A 16,421-nucleotide genomic window follows, 5' to 3' on the forward strand; every position below is an offset into this window, starting at 1 on the left:
TACCCTCACTATTAAAACTTGTGGTTTATACCCAGTTTGGATTTGTCTAGCTTCAATTTCCAGCCATTGGATCATGTTATACATTTCTCTGCTAGACTAAGAGCCCACTATTTGTTCCACATGTACTTAAACTGTGGTCAAGTCACCCCTTAACCTTCTCTTTGTTTATGATAGACTCAAGAAACTCAATCTATTTATCGCTGTGAGGCATGTTTCCTAATTCTTTAGTCATTCTTGTGGCTCTTCTCTGAACCCTCTCCAGTTTATCAACATCCTTCTTGAACTGTGGACACCAGAACTGGACACAGTATTCCAGCAGTGGTTATATCAGTGCTAAATACAGAGGTAAAATATCCTCTCTGCTCCTGCCTGAGATTCCCCTGTTTGTTCATTCCAGGATAATAATAGCCCTTTTGGCCACATCATTGCACTGGGAGATTATGTTCAGCTGACTGCCCACCACAACCCCAAAATCTTTTTCAGAATCACAGCTTCCCTCTCCTGTAAGCATGGCCTGCATTCTTTGTTTCTAGATGTGTACATTTACATTTAGCTGTATTGTTTGTTTGCACCCAGTTTACCAAATATTCCAGACAGCTCTGTCTCAGCGACCTGTCCTCTCCATTATTTACTACTCCCCCAACTTTTGTGTCATCTGCAAACTTTATCAGTGATGATTGTGTTTTTCTTCCAGGTCATTAATAAAAATGTTAAATAGCACAGGGCCAAGAACTGGTCCCTATAGGACCTCACTAGAAACACACCAGCTTGATGATGATTGCCCATTTAACATTAGATTTTGAGACCTGTCAGTTATTCAGTTTTTAATCCCTTTAATGTGTGTCCTGTTAATTTTATATCCTTCTGGTTTTTTAATCAAAATGTCATGCAGTTACCAAGTCAAAGCCCTTACAGAAGTCTGTTACATCAACACAATTACCTTTATCAACCAACCTTGTAATTTCATCAAAAAAAGATATTAAGTTAGTTTGACAGGATATATTTTCCATAAAACTGTATTGACTGGTATTAATTATATTACCCTCCTTTAATTCTTTATTAATCAAGTCCTGTATCAGCTGCTCCATTATCTTGTCTGAGATGGATATCATTCTGACTCATCCCATTTTCCTTTTTTTGTGTGTCTTCAGAAAGTTGTGGATTCATTTTTAAAGTTTCTTTGTGATTAGGAAAAACAAGTTATTTTATTTTATAGTTATAAAATGAACCTATTCTCTGATGCGTGGGGTTTTGGTGCTGGTTGTTTTTTGCTGAGATACAAGCATCCATAAAGAGACCCATTCAGTGTTCTTCCCTTCCTCTATTTGTTTCTTTCTCCCAGCTCTTGTATCTTGCCTTCTAGATTGTCAGCTCTTTGGAGGCGCTTAGTGTCTTTTACTATATGTGTATACAGTGCTTAATAGAATGAGACCCTGAATTGGTTCGCGCCCCTGCATGCTCCTGGTCTACAAATAATAATGCTAATTATTTCAATAACATTTAATTTTTTAAATTCCATTCCCAAACAAGGATTTCATGTTGGTTTGACAGTGTTATATGTAAAGCTGAAGGAAACAATTTTGCAAAGTTCCCCACACAGTGTTTACTCCTTGTCATTCTGTCAGAGGAGCCAGCCCCCGCTCCCAGAGGTGGATTAGGGGTTTGTGGGTTCCTGGTCCACAGCAAATGGGAGGGCCCCTCCCCACCCCTTCTGCCTGCAGTCCCCCCCATCGCTCCTGCTGGGGAGCGGGGCCTGCAGTCCCTCCCATGCCCTGACCCTGCTCCCTGGCAGGAGCGCCAGGCAGGCAGAGCGGGTTGGGGCACAGAGGCACCCATTTTTCTGGGGCCATCCAATTGGCCAGGGTTCCTGGGCACGGGCCCTGTTGGCCCACTGGCTAATCCGCTACTACCCACTCCCCCACCTGCTTCCCCAGCAAACTCAAACTGCAGCCTTGCCCCAATCCCACACATCCCTGGAGAGCCACAGCAGAGCAGCGCTTCAATTTTGGGGTGACAGTGCTCCCCTTGCCAGTTTCCTCTACTTGGTTCTGTACATGCAAATGCTCGTTTCTGCACACAAATGGGTGTTTTGCTCCCTGTAACTGGGTAGGGGGCACATGCATAAACACAAGGCCTTTAAAATTTGGCCCAACCACTCTGTGATGAGAGAAAGGCCTGTGCCCACATAGAAATGCAGTCAGTATTTGGAGAGCATCACCTGGATTTGCCCTCATTGCTTGAACAAATGGAATGTGTTAAATGTAATACTTTGGGCTGGATTTTGACTGCTTCTGAGCATATTCATGGGAGTGGGTGGAGGAGAGGGAAGGTGCAGGTAGCTAATCTAGCTCTTCTGCTTTACTCCCTTGTGCACCTGCACTAGGTGCATCCAGAATGCCAGTTCTATGTCCTCCCTGAGTGACTGGGGAGAGAACAGGTTAGTGTAGCCAGAGATATCGCACATGCCAAGGTGGCTGGGGGTGGAAAGGGGGTCATGAATGCATCTGCACAAGCCCCTTCCGGCATGGCTCTTAGTCGAAGAGCCCTTCGTACGCATCTTTTTTTTTTTTTTTTAATTGCAGTTCTTTTCTCCCTGCAGCAGAATGCTGCTACCATTGTAAATGACTGTGACAGGAAAAAGTAGAATATCTTTTATGTTCAGCAGCCTATTAAGAGTCGGTGTGTCTCCTGCTTCTGTGAGTGAATTAACTGGTGATAAAGTGAATAAATCACATGCTAAGGCAGGTTATAAAACAGCTGATCCACGTGGCTGCTGAGATTTTCTATCAGGCTTATGAGATTTTGAAATGTAGTTCATTGGCAGGCTGCCTCCAACAGTATAGACAAGGCATATGGGAGCAATGCTCTGATGCTACTCAGCAGTGCCCACTGGAATAATCTGGTAACCAGCCTAAATATAGACAGGTGTCAGTATTGTGCACGGGTTCCCCCTGGCTTCTGCTCTGTAAATCCTCACTTAAAAAACAGGGTAAACAATCAAAGTGAGGCACAGGGATTAACTTCTGTAACTCCTTTTAAACTCTGTTTTGAGACTAGTTATTTACACACTTTCATATGCATTTTGGTGCTTGAATTATAAGTAGTTCAGTAGAATCAGCCCTCCAGGTTTGTTCTGGTAAAGGTGATTAACTCTCTTTCTTTGTGTTCCATGTTCATGGCTCAGTATAGAGGTTTTTTTCAAGCTACTTCATAAATTGCACAGAAAGGTAGTGTCTGAGGCACCTCCCCTGCCATTCATGAGATTGCCAGCCACTTCTGCTGCCCTTTGTTCACATAGCAGCCCTGTAGTAACTATTATTCTGATCAGTCATTAATTGGCATGACAGTAGTGCCAAGGAACCCTAGATAAGAGTCCAGGCCCATTTTGCTACTCTCTGAACAGGCAAATAAGAGACCGTGCTCTTGTCCATGAGAGTTTATAACCTAGTTTGTCAGGACTCAAAAGGTGGAGATAATGGACATGTGGGGTGCGGTGGAGTGGGTTGGGAGGACAAGGTAACAACAGGTTGATCTGTAGTAGTTTGCCTGGAACTGTCCTGTTAGGGAGAATATTTATGTACTTCTAGCTATCTTCAGAGCAATTGGTCGGTGTTCCTTTTCGGCGAAATTAGTCACACTGTACACCTTGCTTTCCATTTAATCTTCCCCTCCCATCTCAGCTGAAAATAGTGGAGAGACAGCTACAGTTCCCATCCCCAGAAGACAGAAGAATCCTTCCTTCAGTATTTGTTCTTTGTGAACATGGTCGGTTTTAATGTTTCTTGTTAATGCGCAGATATGCATCTAAATCCTTGTTCACTGGGAGCTGCCATTTTTTTTGTTATACATTTTTTTTATTCCGTACCTGAGTGTGACACTCTGTACCTTGAGGGAACACCCTACACCCCCATGTTCATCTTTATAAAATGATTGTGTGGTATCAAATGCAAAGTCTGTCATGTTGGGTGTCTTTGGAAGGCTCATAATGCACTGAACATGGTTGTCATAGTGATGTTATGGCAATTGTTACAGTAATGTTATAGTAAGGTTATAGGTTATAATTTCATGTACATAGTGATGACGCTGAAAATATATCCTCATGGCTTAAAGCAAGCCCATGCAAAAACTCTCCAAGAACAGAGAGGCAGTTCACATCCCATCAGGGCATGGATGGGACAAACCCAGCCCAGCCTCACAGGAACAATGGACAGTGGCTTAGGCAGCAACAAAAGAATCTGTTAGAGCCCTTGAGGAAGTCACCCCCTTCCTTTGGGCAGTTTGGGACTGCGATGAGGTAATGCTCACCTGACTCTGAAGGGGCTGGGGGCAAAGCCAGGAGGGAAGAAAGGGCATGATAAAAGGGAGAGACATTTTGCCATGCTCTCTCTCTTCCACCTACATCTACAGACACCATCACCACCAAGCAGCTGAACCACTGATCAAAGGGGAGAGCCTGGCTGAAGAGCCAGCCTGTGGTGAGAAGCATCTAAGTTTGTAAGGACACTGAAAGTGTTAAAATCGGCTTAGAATGCATTTTGCTTTTATTTCATTTGACCAAATCTGACTTGTTATGCTTTGACTTATAATCACTTAAATCTACCTTTAAAGTTAATAAATCTGTTTGTTCTACCTGAAGCAGTGCATTTGGTTTGTAGTGTGTCAGAAACTCCCCTTGGGAGAACAAGCCTGGTACATATCAATTTCTTTGTTAAATTGACGAACTTATAAGCTTGCAGAGTCCAGTGAGCGTAACTGGACAGTGCAAGACAGAGTTCCTAGGGTTGTTTCTGGGACCGGAGATATTGGCTAGAGTCATTCACTTGCAAGTAGCTGGGAGCAGCTTACATGCCGGAGGCTGTGTGTGAACAGCCCAGGAGTGGGGATTCTCACAGCAGAGCAGGGTAAGGCTGGCTCCCAGAGTCAAGGATTGGAGTGGCCTAGGAGATCACTGGTCCAGACAACACCATAGGGGAATGTCACAGTGAGGGAATAGCTCTCCTGGAAAATTTTTGCTTTTGGCAATTAAACTCTCATATTTGCTGGTGCTGTAATATTATCCCAGAAGTACTGCCTACAGCTGCCTCATGAGGGAATGATGTTAAATCACATTGAATTGGCAAGATATATTGATATATTGCTGGAGTGATGTGTGCTATTCTATTAATTTCGATAGAATACATGGGCCCCGAGAGTCAAAGGTGTTAACATGACTCTTACTGTACAACATTAATAGTTTTTAAACAAGGTTTGGAATTCCAAGTACAGAGACCTCAGCCTGCTTAGTTCCACGGGAAACACACCATTAATTTTTTAACTCTTTAATAAAGAAACAGACGAAGAAGGAAACAGTTAAAGCATTTGAAATGTAAAATATGAAGTAAGGCATTTCATTGTAACAGTATCCCTTCTTCCTTTTCCCTTTGGCCGCAGAGTCTTTAGAAGGAAAAACTCTTGTCTGATAGGCTCTTAGATGGTGTCAAAGATAATAACTGTTCTTTGTGGGGAGGGAAGTTAGTTGAGTTAGGCTGGAGCTGTTAAAGTCTGATCCTGTTTCCTAAATGACAGAACAAGACAAGTACACATGAAAAGAAAAGAACACAAAGATAGAAAATGCAGCTTCTGACTCTGGTATTGATTCTTACATGCAATCTCACTGCTGAAAATACACAATCACAGCACATGGTTTTATCAGCCACTCAGCGATCTGGCATATTTATACCAGCATTAGGCTGTATAGGTAGGGTTGCCAATTTTGGTTGGATGTATTCCTGGAGATTTCATCACTTGATGTAATCTTTAATTAAAGATTAATCTTTAATTCCTGGAGATTCCAGGCCAATCCTGGAGGGTTGGCAACACTAGGTATAGGGCATTGTTTTTAGCTGCCTCTCTGGTCACAGGCTAATAGCAGTATTGCAAAATACAGTCTTGGTCAGCTAAGCCAGATTCTTAATAAACAGAAGGCAAAAGGAAAGTAGGAACAGATAGAAAAGAGAAGAAATACAGTGGGGAGGGAAGAGGACACATAGAGGATTGGAGGGAAGTGTGTGTATGGGGTGCGGGGGAAGTCTCACGTTCCAGGTGATGTTTGGGATTTAGCCAGAGCCATTGGAAGAGGCGATGTTATCCGCATTCTTCTCTCTGGCCTAGTTCGGGTAGGATATTTCTCAGGATCAGCACAACAAAGGCCCAACAGTGTCATGGTGATCCCTGAGACCCAGAAGACAGTGGGGGTTGGCAGCCATGGTGATGAAGTTTGCTCTTTTCAGTCCACCTGTCTCCCGTCTGGCAGTTTTTCAAACAACACAATTCTCGGTCTGGAATCTTTTCTTTTAAGGATCCCAAAAGGAAGTGATGGATGGAATAGCCCATCCGCTCATTATTTTGTCCACCCAGTAGGCCTAATTTCTGATCCACCAATTTTAGTCCATTGATTTCTGGTTGCACACTTCTCTTGTTACCAGACATGATCTTTATGCAGTCAATGAGTTATAGCAGTAGATCTTTTTGTTTGGATTAACCCAATCTTTCTGCCTCCCTTTTTCATCTTTCCCCATCAACATTTACGTTATAGGTTAATGTGATATTTTATTATCTTTCATTCACATCTCACTGTTGAGCTCACAATTAGGGTAAATTTATATTTAAATATTACAACAGTGCTAAAGCAAGTACTAAGTAATATGAGAAACCTATTCAACTCTAGCACTTTCATATGTAAAATGGCTGTTTTGGCCTCTTACAAAGTTGTCAAAAGCCACTGCAGATTATGTAACACTGACTAATAGTAGTTTATAGATTATCCTACGCTGTCTCCCAGCAGGAGATTAAGAATGTCACTTTCACTCCAGTTTAATACTAGAGTTGTGCAAATAATGGATATTTTGGGTTGCAGACCATTCCAAAAAATTGTGGGGAAAAGTTAGTTTTGGATAAAACCAAAAGCGGATTTTTTTTCAAAATTTTCAGTGACTCCAAACTCAAGGGGAAAAAAAATTTCAGGTCATGTTAAATGTTCGTTTTGTTTCTAACCATTTAAAACATTTTTTAAAAAAAGCATAGGGAAATTTTGAAATGAAAAGTCATTTTGAACTGAATGTGTAATGTTTTGAAAATGTCAAAACAAAATGATTTTTTTCAGAATTTATTTTAATTTTTTGGACTGAAACAATTCATAGAAACCAACATGAATCTGTGAAATGTTTTGGTGTTGCTGAATCTGTGTTGCTGAATCTGCTGAAAAAAAGAATGGCAGAGAATTTCGTCCAGCTCTATTTAATACAGTGTCTCAAAATATTACAATGCAACAAACTTTGTTCCAATATATGCAGAGATGAAAGTAAGCCAGTACGGTCTGGTATGGTGTACTGGTAAAAAAGTGGCCTGTACACAGCCGACCATACTGGCAGGGCTGCTGATGGACGGGGGAGGAGCAAAAGGGGCAGAAGTCCTGGGCCTGGTGATTTAAAGGGGCCCCGGGCTCCCAGCAGCAGCCAGAGCCCCAAGGCCTTTAAATCGCCACCAGAGCCCCAGGTAGTGCAGGCCTGGCGGTGCTAAAGGGCTGGCTGGGGGAGTCTGGCCCCAGCCCCACCCCTTCTTCTTGGGGCCCTGCCCCTTCCGGGGGCCCAGAGCCACCTCTCTGCCACCTTGCCCAGGACCTCGGCTGCTCTGCATACCAGTAAGTCCTTTAAGTTACTTTCACCCATGTATATATGTGATATTCTCTCCCTTTCCTCTTCCCTGCATGCTGGAAACAGTAATAAAAAATATAAAAAAGAGGCTATTTATCCATCTGTTTTGATTCATTAAAGGTATTTGAAATTCAACAGGCAAATACATCCAAATGAGGATCCGAGATTTCCCAGCTGCTGGGTGATTTAATTGTATATTGTCTTTGTTTTGACAGCTCTTTGTGAAGCAGCACTTCATTATAGCCACATGAGTTATTTTTATTTACTGTACAATTTTCATTCCCAGAATACAGCAGTGCTGTTTCCTCATGCTGCTTTTATAGGTACGCTGGCCTTGTGTGTTTACTATGATATCCAGGTACAAGACCCGATTCTCCTCTCACTTGCACCAGGTTTGTATAGGTTTGGCTTTGGTGAAATTACTGATTTTTACAAAAGTGTACTTAATAGCAGAATCAGATCTGTGGTGTTAAAGCTAGTGGCCTTAAACTGGTGTGCTAATGATATTTATGCACTTAAGCACTCTTCAGTCCCTTGAATGACATTTCATAACTCAACAAGGGATTGGGTAGTATCCTGCTGATGTGCTGGATTAGCAGATAATTTACTACCATCGCTCCCTCAATTTGTCCCAGTGGTTACAGAAGTGAGACATAGGCTGGAAGGTTTGTCAAAGGATTGGCAATAAGGAATTGCATTCATAGATATCTAAACAAAATATCTTTTAAACTACTGTCTTTTTCCTTGGCTAAATGTGTGACGGAGAAAAAAATTGCATCTTAATCCTGGGCAAATTCTATGTATTAAAATGCTGTTTACTGGCTCTGAAGTGCTGGCCTTATGAAAGAGGCTAACGAAACGCAGTACAGTCATTGCTCCATGACATCTGGTTGAAGTTTTATTTTATGCTTAATTTTTTATAGACCACTGACTACAGTAGCTTTCGGTCAGAGGATTTCGAGGATTTCACAAAACAGTGGTTTTGCCTTTTGTAAGGCAGATAAGATTTATTAATTCTGATTTCAAATAACTCCTGCTGCCAATGGTCTCATGCAAAAATAATTGTGGTTGTAGGCATGAAAACAGAGTAGTGGGGGTTTCATCTTTACATTGAGGCAATTATATAATATATAATATTATATAAATTACTTTCAGGGGGCAAGAAAAGTTTGCCATGAATATACATCCTTGAGCAGACAAATAGTGATATGAAGGTACTTTATTTTCCCTGGTCAAAAATTTCAGAAATGACTGATTTTTGGATGCCTCAGATTTGGGTGCCCATTTTGAGCCACCTTAAAAAGGGCTGATTTGCAAAGGACAAAAGCTCAAACATTCTGAAAGTCATGTCCCTTTAAGGTGTCTTAAATTGGGCACCCAAAATCACTAGTCACTTTTGAAAATCTTGGTCTCCGTGTATACACTTATTGCTTGCAGAATTATATTGGAAACGGAAGAATATACACAAACCAGAAAAGTGAGTGCATTGGCATTAAATGTTGTGTTTGCAAGGGCATTGTAAAGCAGGCATCATATCAAGTATTTGTTACTTTGAAGAACCAGGCCTCAGCAAGTACCATTAAGAAAAGCTCTGGCTATGGGTAAAGTGATCAAAATAGACCCTTGCTTTTGTCCACCATGTTTTGGTGCATTCATGAATATTTCGAAGTACTTTTGAACCATATCCTGCCATCAATCCACAAGTGTAACTCGCTGCTGAAATCAATCGGGAGTTCTGCATGAAAATGTCACCTCTCCAACCAATCCAGCTTTCAGTGGCTAAAATAATGTTCTGCTCTGACCATCTCATCTCCAGCCCTCTACATGGACTCCCTCTCTTTCCACATAAAGTTCAAAATCCTCAACCTCACTTCTAAGGCTTTGTCTACACTGGAACTTTGTTGGCAAAACTTTTGTTGTTCAGGAGCGTTAAAAAAACTCACACACCCCGAACGACAAAAGCTTTACTGACGAAAAGTGCTGGTGTGAACAGTGCTTTGTCGGCAGGAGCGCTCTCCTGCCGACAAAGCTGCTGCCGCATGTGGTGGGTGGAAGTTTTTTGGTCGGTAGGAGAGCTTTCTCCTGCCGCCAAACAGCAGCTACACTGCGTGCCTTTTAGTGGCATGGCTGAAGTGGCACAGCTATGTCACTAAAAGCTGTGTCGTGTAGACAGAGCCTAAGGCTCTGCACAGCTCTGCCCTGCCTGCCTCACATCTTTGGTTGCTCCCCACCTCACCCACAGCGCTCTGCCCTCTTGGATGCCAAGCTGCTTCCTTCCTCTCCACTCTTTGGTGTTCTTGCTCTTAGGTTTTTCACACTGCTACCTATGCATGGAAAATGCTCCATCTAACTATTGCAAGCTGCCTCTCTCTCATTCAGAACCTGCTTGAAAACACATTTCTTTGCTCTTTTTTCTTTCCATCACTGACTTTCCACTTCTGTCTGAGCTACCCCTCTCCTCTTGACCTACCTCAGTCACTTCTTATAAAGTCAAAGCTTATATGGTTCTCTTCATCTATTATCTGACTCCTATTATGTTTTAACCCTCATCTTCCTTTTTTTCCCACCCCTTCCTTTATCTATCATCCTTTTCTTTGTCTAATTTTAGATTGCAAGCTCTTTGGGTATGCACCATATATTTATTTCATCTCTGTAAAGTAACGTGCAAACATTTATATAGCACCATAATCTAAGTGGATAGCAGACTACAGCCATTGCATGTTTTTTAGGGGGTGAGGCATACATGAAGCTAGAAATAATTGTTTTTTTGGGGGGAAGGGAATTTGCCCCTCTGCTGGTTATTTCAGAAGTATAATTAGAAGAGAAAATAGTAAAAGGGAGGCATTATGAGCAGGAAACTCCTAGCAGCTATTGCATATTGGTTTAATCTGTTGGAGCAAATGACAACTGACACTCGCAGAGGATCTTCCCCCTGCTTTATCCTAGTGAACTGAAGAGACTTCGGCAGGCTATGATGCACCAAACTGAATGATATAGTCTTTGATGAAGATGTCTCCTCCACTTTTAATTTAGGACCAATATTAAATATCCATCTTTATTTTGCTGTCTTCCATTTATAACATGTTCAGGTATACTTATAAATGTTTTAAAAGTATTTGTTTTTCTCTTTCAGCAATTAATGAATTTCCTGAAGATGTATTTACAAATAAGGAGCGGCAGGAGGGAGCAGTGCTGTTTCATATTATAGGTGTAAGTTTTGTCCTACCATGGTTTCTTTTTGTTTTCCTTTTTTTATTTAGTTGCAAGAAGTTACTCAGTCCCATTGCCCTTTCTTAGTGGAACTCTGTAAATCAGCAGATATTTAATAGTGCATTTGCAAACAAATTCTCAAATAGCAGAAACCGACTAGAGCACTTTAAAAACTGTACATGCAAGCCTAAATGAGCAGTGTTTGTGCATTCATCTCAGTTAGGGGTGAAATCTTGGCCTCACTGAAATCAATGGGAGTTTTTTGGCACTGATCTCAATGGAGCTAGAATTTCACCCTGTATGGGCAGGTATGGATTCCAGTTGTCCTCTGTGCAAGAATGGATGATATGGGGTCTCCCTGTTCCCTCTCCTGTCCATTGTGCATCTGTGCAAAAGAAACAAGGATAAGGCCCTTAAAGCCTAAGGGAATACAGATGAAATCTGGGCTTGATGTCTTATTGCAGAAACCCAAAAACATTTAAAGGTCTTTGTGGCCCAGTCTTGCAGTCCCAGCTCTGGGAAAGTAATACTAAATGGGAGATTTGCTTGAGTGAGGACTTCAGGATTGGTCCCATTTTGAAAATATATATCCCATAACTCACATAGAGCAACAGGAGGACAACATGTGCTCACGAGGCAATCACAGCCCCTGAGATGTTTGCAAATGGGAGCCAAGGTCAGGGACCGTTTCTTTTGGGGATGTGATTGTTCTTTGTACATGGCACATCTTGGTGTTGCTTTTGCCTTCAGTATCTACCCAGGTAATTCATTGAAAACATGAGTGATGACTGCTTTTCCTCCAAAGTACTGTCTGTTATCATGTACCTTACTCTACCATAGCACCCAATTACATCAAATTACTGCATTTTCATTCCCCAACTTTCCAAACTGTCCCTCCCTAAGCATACTGTTAAGTAGAAGAACATATTGATATTTTTATACCATAACTTCATCAATACAGTTTTTTTGTAGCAGATAGAAATGGAGCCACATATTCATGTGAGTTTGTTTATACATTATTTGAATAAACATTCTGTCATTTTCCTCTCCCTTTTTTACATACATGATGTACTGAGTTACATTTTTTCTTTTTTCCCACAGGCTCTTTATATGTTCTATGCCTTGGCTATAGTATGTGATGACTTCTTTGTTCCCTCATTAGAGAAAATTTGTGAGGTAAGTGAAAGAGAAATTTAACCACCTTTTGTAAATCTGTTCCTTGTAGGTTTTAGGATTGGATGTTTTGTGCCATCCAATGGCTGCCTGAAGTTCTTTAATAAATGGGTTTGGTGGCCTCAATCCATTTGTCAGTGGACAGGGCTCCATATCACAAATCCACTACAGTTAGCGCTAATTGGCACCCTTGACAGCAGTCTTGGCAAAGAGGCTAATGACTGAATGAGCACGACCACATGATTTCCTCTGTCACAGATCTGAAGCACATTGGTGGGGCAGTATAGGGGTGATGTAAGGATTAGATGGGTTTGTTACTATGATCCTTGTTTTAAAAGCCACTTGGAAAAAGAAGAGCTAGAGATATTTATATTAATTTGCTAGCCATGGGTGTCTTTCTGCCAGCAAGACTCTAATCAGTCAGAGGAAGAGATGTGCTTGTGCTGTTTTCCTAGCCTGTTGGGATTGGGTGTGATGAGGTGGAAGAGAGTTAATGTATAGAAATAACTATCAGGTAGACTTTTCAAAAGCACCCAGCATTGGCTTAACTCTGTCCATCTGAAGTCAGTGAGAGTTTTATTATTAGTTTCAGTAAGAGCATAGTTAAGTCAATGCTAAGCACTTTTGAATAGGATGAATAATTGGAAAGGGAGAATATAGTCATTATAACTAATGAAGTCAGTTATTTTATCTACAGGCCCCATTTGAACCAGATCTGTGAAATTTAACTAGAAAATGTAGTGCAGTATATATAATATATTGTGCCAGGGTTGGGCCAGATGGCTACAGGAAAGTGATAGAAGGCAGATGTATTAGCCCCAGGTTAAGCAGGTCCCTTTCCCCTGGGTACGGTAACAGGGAAGGCTCCAGAACAATCAGGAACTTTCTGGAAACAATTAAGGCAGACAGGCTGATGAGAACACCTGCAGCCACTCAAGAAGCTGCTGGAATCAATTAAGGCAGGCTAATCAGGGCACCTGGGTTTAAAAAGGACCTCACTTCAGTTTGTGGCGTGCGTGTGAGGAGCTGGGAGCAAGAGGCACTAGGAGCTGAGAGTGAGAAAGTGTACTGCTGGAGAATTGAGGAGTACAAGCATTATCAGACACCAGGAGGGAAGGTCTTATGGTGAGGATAAAGAAGGTGTTGGGAGGAGGCCATGGGGAAGTAGCCCAGGGAACTGTAGCTGTCACACAGCTATTCCAGAAGGCACTCGAGACAGCTGCAATCCATAGGGCCCTGGGCTTAACCCAGAGTAGAGGGCGGGCCTGGGTTCCCCCCAAACCTCCCAACTCCTGATCAGACACAGGAGGAGTTGACCTGGACTGTGGGTTCATGAGAACGGCCAAACTGAGCGCTGCCATGAATCTCCAAGGCAAGCAAATCTGCCAATAAGCGCAAGACCCACCAAGGTAGAGGAGGAACTTTGTCACAATATATACAATTAAGAATAATAATCTGCTATTATATTAAAACATTCATTTACAGCACTTTACAAACTTATTAATCAGATACTAGTTAGAATTGACCAGGATAGAGGGAAAATTAAACTTTTGATCCAAAATTTATTTTGGTGAAAATTTTCCAACCAACTATAGAATTGATTGTAAAATAGAAAACCTTATTTGGAGATGGGGGGCGGGGGGTTTGACATAATTTCATATTAACAGAAATTTTTGATCACCTGTTCTAGCTAGTAAAGGCATCTTTTTTCCCATCCTCTGGACACATGTGCAGAACTCCAACAAACAACAGTACTAGTTACATATACTTATCAACAGGAGAACAGATGGAAGAAGATTGTAGCAGCGAATACTTGCTGTTTTCAGATGTGCTATCGGCATACTTTTAGATACATGATATATAAGATGTATCATAATGTTGCTGTTTCTGCTGTTGATCCTTCATAAAATCTATTCTGCTTGTCTAGGTATCTCCAGAATGCTAGACAGCTAACAAGAATCCAGAGTAGTTAGCACATCTGTGCTGAACTCTATCAGCTATGTTATTGGTGATAGATCATCTTAGAGAGCTGTGCGTTGTGCTTCTATGCCATGAGTTCCTTATGAAGCACTTCCTGCCAGCTCAGAATGTTGCAGAGTGCCTGAAAAATACTTTGACCTGCTTCATGTATCACTAGGCACTCTTCTATCCTTGGAAGTGGGATGGGATATTAAAGATGAGTCTAGAGATTCAAAAAAGAAAAACTTTCCCATAATATTGCCTTTATAGTGTAAAGGAAAGATCCTCAGCTGGTGTGAATAGGCCTAGCCCAATTGTGGAGCTAGGTGCATTTACACCAACTGAGGCTCTGGCTCAAAAGCTCTAAGGTAACTGCATTCAGATTAGAGCTCAAGAAGCAGTGTAACAAAAATAGATCTCTCTGTGGGACACAGTCCTCTCTCTAGTTCTACACTGGTCTAATTTCATATACCTCATTGAAGTTCACATTAGAATAAGCGAGATCAGAATCAGGCCCACTATTTGCAAGACATATTCATATAGGTTATATTTTACTCTCACTTCTGTTACCAAATTTTACAAGCTTGGTATCCCCTTTAACTCTTGAATTACTCATGACTTCACTCTAAAAACTGTTCATTCCTGAGCGTTCAACCTTCTAGAATCCCCATCTGAGTGGTCTTTCTCTAATCCGCTTGATTAGTTAAAATATGTATCCCCTAACCTAGTGGGACACCAGTTAGATAATATTATCCACGTACATTATAATATTTGTTGTGCCCAAAGCATGTAGTCTATATCTCATCTATAGGCTTTTTCAACCTTTGAGCTGTATCATAGTGGGAGTTCATTCTTTCACGGTATTGTGACAGAGAAAATAAAAGGATTCTATCTGTAACGATAAAAGTGTGCTATGTAAAAAGACCAGCAATGCTGAAGTAATAGGTACTTTTCTTTCAGAAATTACACTTGAGTGAAGATGTTGCTGGAGCCACTTTCATGGCCGCAGGAAGCTCGACCCCAGAATTATTTGCATCTGTTATAGGTAAGGGAGCTGCTCAATAGCATGTGCAACAGTTGCCATTAAAATGTCAGGAGGTGAGATTATATATTTTATTGGGCCAACTTCTGCTCTTCTTCAGCTCTGTGTAGCTCAAAAGCTTCTATCTTGTATAAAAGATATTACCTCACTTACTTTGTCTCTCTCATATCCTGGGAGCAATATGGCTACAACAACACTGCAAACAAATTAAAAGTCAGGAACAGATCCTCATCTTAGATTTCAATGGAGCTATGACAATTGACACCAGCTGAAGATCTGCCCCTCTGTATTACTGAGTGGTTTCCCATGCAGTGGTATCTGAAAGTGCCACCATTCTTCCCTATATTTAGAGCAGGAGATAACTGAGTTAACAGGTTTTAGATTCTGATGTTCTGCTGGGTTCCATTCTGCAGCTGACACCATTAACTACTCAAAACCTGCAGCAATGATACTGTACTACCACACATTCTCCTCAAGGTTTGAGAAGATACAACTTGTACTAAACATACCTGGGTGGTGAAAACTGAGATTTTTTAATGCCATCCACAGGAACAAATTTTCCTTCAGTTAAATTTGTGCAACCTTATTGACATCAATGAGAGCCGAATTTTTAAGGAGAATATACATAAATATAGTAAAGCCCACATAAGGCCATATCATCTATCTACTCCAAGGCATCTAATCCACAGATACACTCCCCTACATAGAGGGGATGTGATAGCATCACAGGATCCATAGTATCAAAGTCTGTGTGTCAAACAGGATTGTTTTAGCTAAAAACAAAGCTTCAGAATGGTCATGGGAGCATTCTTCTTTGGCCTCTGTCATGTTAGGTAGTTATATGGCCTCTGTTACCCTGGTATCTGAGTGCCTCATAACACCCTTGTGAGGCAGGCAAATACTATTTTCTCCATTTTATAGGTGAGTAACTGAGGTGGAGATAGATTAAGTGACTTGCCCACATCACTTAGGAAGTCTGTGGTGGAGCAGGAAATTGAACCTGTGTTTCCTGAGTCTTAGGCAAGTCTCCACCCACTAGATCATATGCCCTATCAAGAGTGCACCCAGACTATACACAAGGTGGCAGCTAGGAGTTCTTTGAAGGTCGTGCTGTCCCTGCAGATGTTAAAGGGACAGAAATCTAAATGTTAATTGTCCAGGGGAAAGTTCCTCTGCTTTATTGTAACATTTGAAGTCAGTTAGATTGTAGAGTTCTGATGTCACTAGAGGTGTTTTATATCTCCCTTTGAAAAAATATGCATACAAAATAGCTGCTAACTATCCCCAAAACTTCAGAAGGTGCAGCTGATATGTGTACTCATTATTGACCTAATTTTGGTTAAACA

At 41.4% G+C, this 16,421-nt stretch overlaps 1 protein-coding gene across 1 annotated transcript in view; it reads left to right on the forward strand.

Annotated features, from left to right (window-relative positions):
- The window catches only part of SLC24A4 (solute carrier family 24 member 4), a 128,143-nt gene that overhangs the window by 76,138 nt on the left and 35,584 nt on the right, over positions 1-16,421 (forward strand). Inside the window, exons 3-5 of the mRNA XM_078853505.1 lie at positions 10,825-10,901; positions 12,003-12,077; positions 14,994-15,078. Coding sequence (XP_078709631.1) covers positions 10,825-10,901; positions 12,003-12,077; positions 14,994-15,078 — 237 coding nt within the window. The remainder of the gene's footprint in view (positions 1-10,824; positions 10,902-12,002; positions 12,078-14,993; positions 15,079-16,421) is intronic.

Source organism: Lepidochelys kempii, chromosome 6, assembly GCF_965140285.1.
Source record: "Lepidochelys kempii isolate rLepKem1 chromosome 6, rLepKem1.hap1, whole genome shotgun sequence".
Lineage (NCBI taxonomy): Eukaryota > Metazoa > Chordata > Testudines > Cheloniidae > Lepidochelys > Lepidochelys kempii.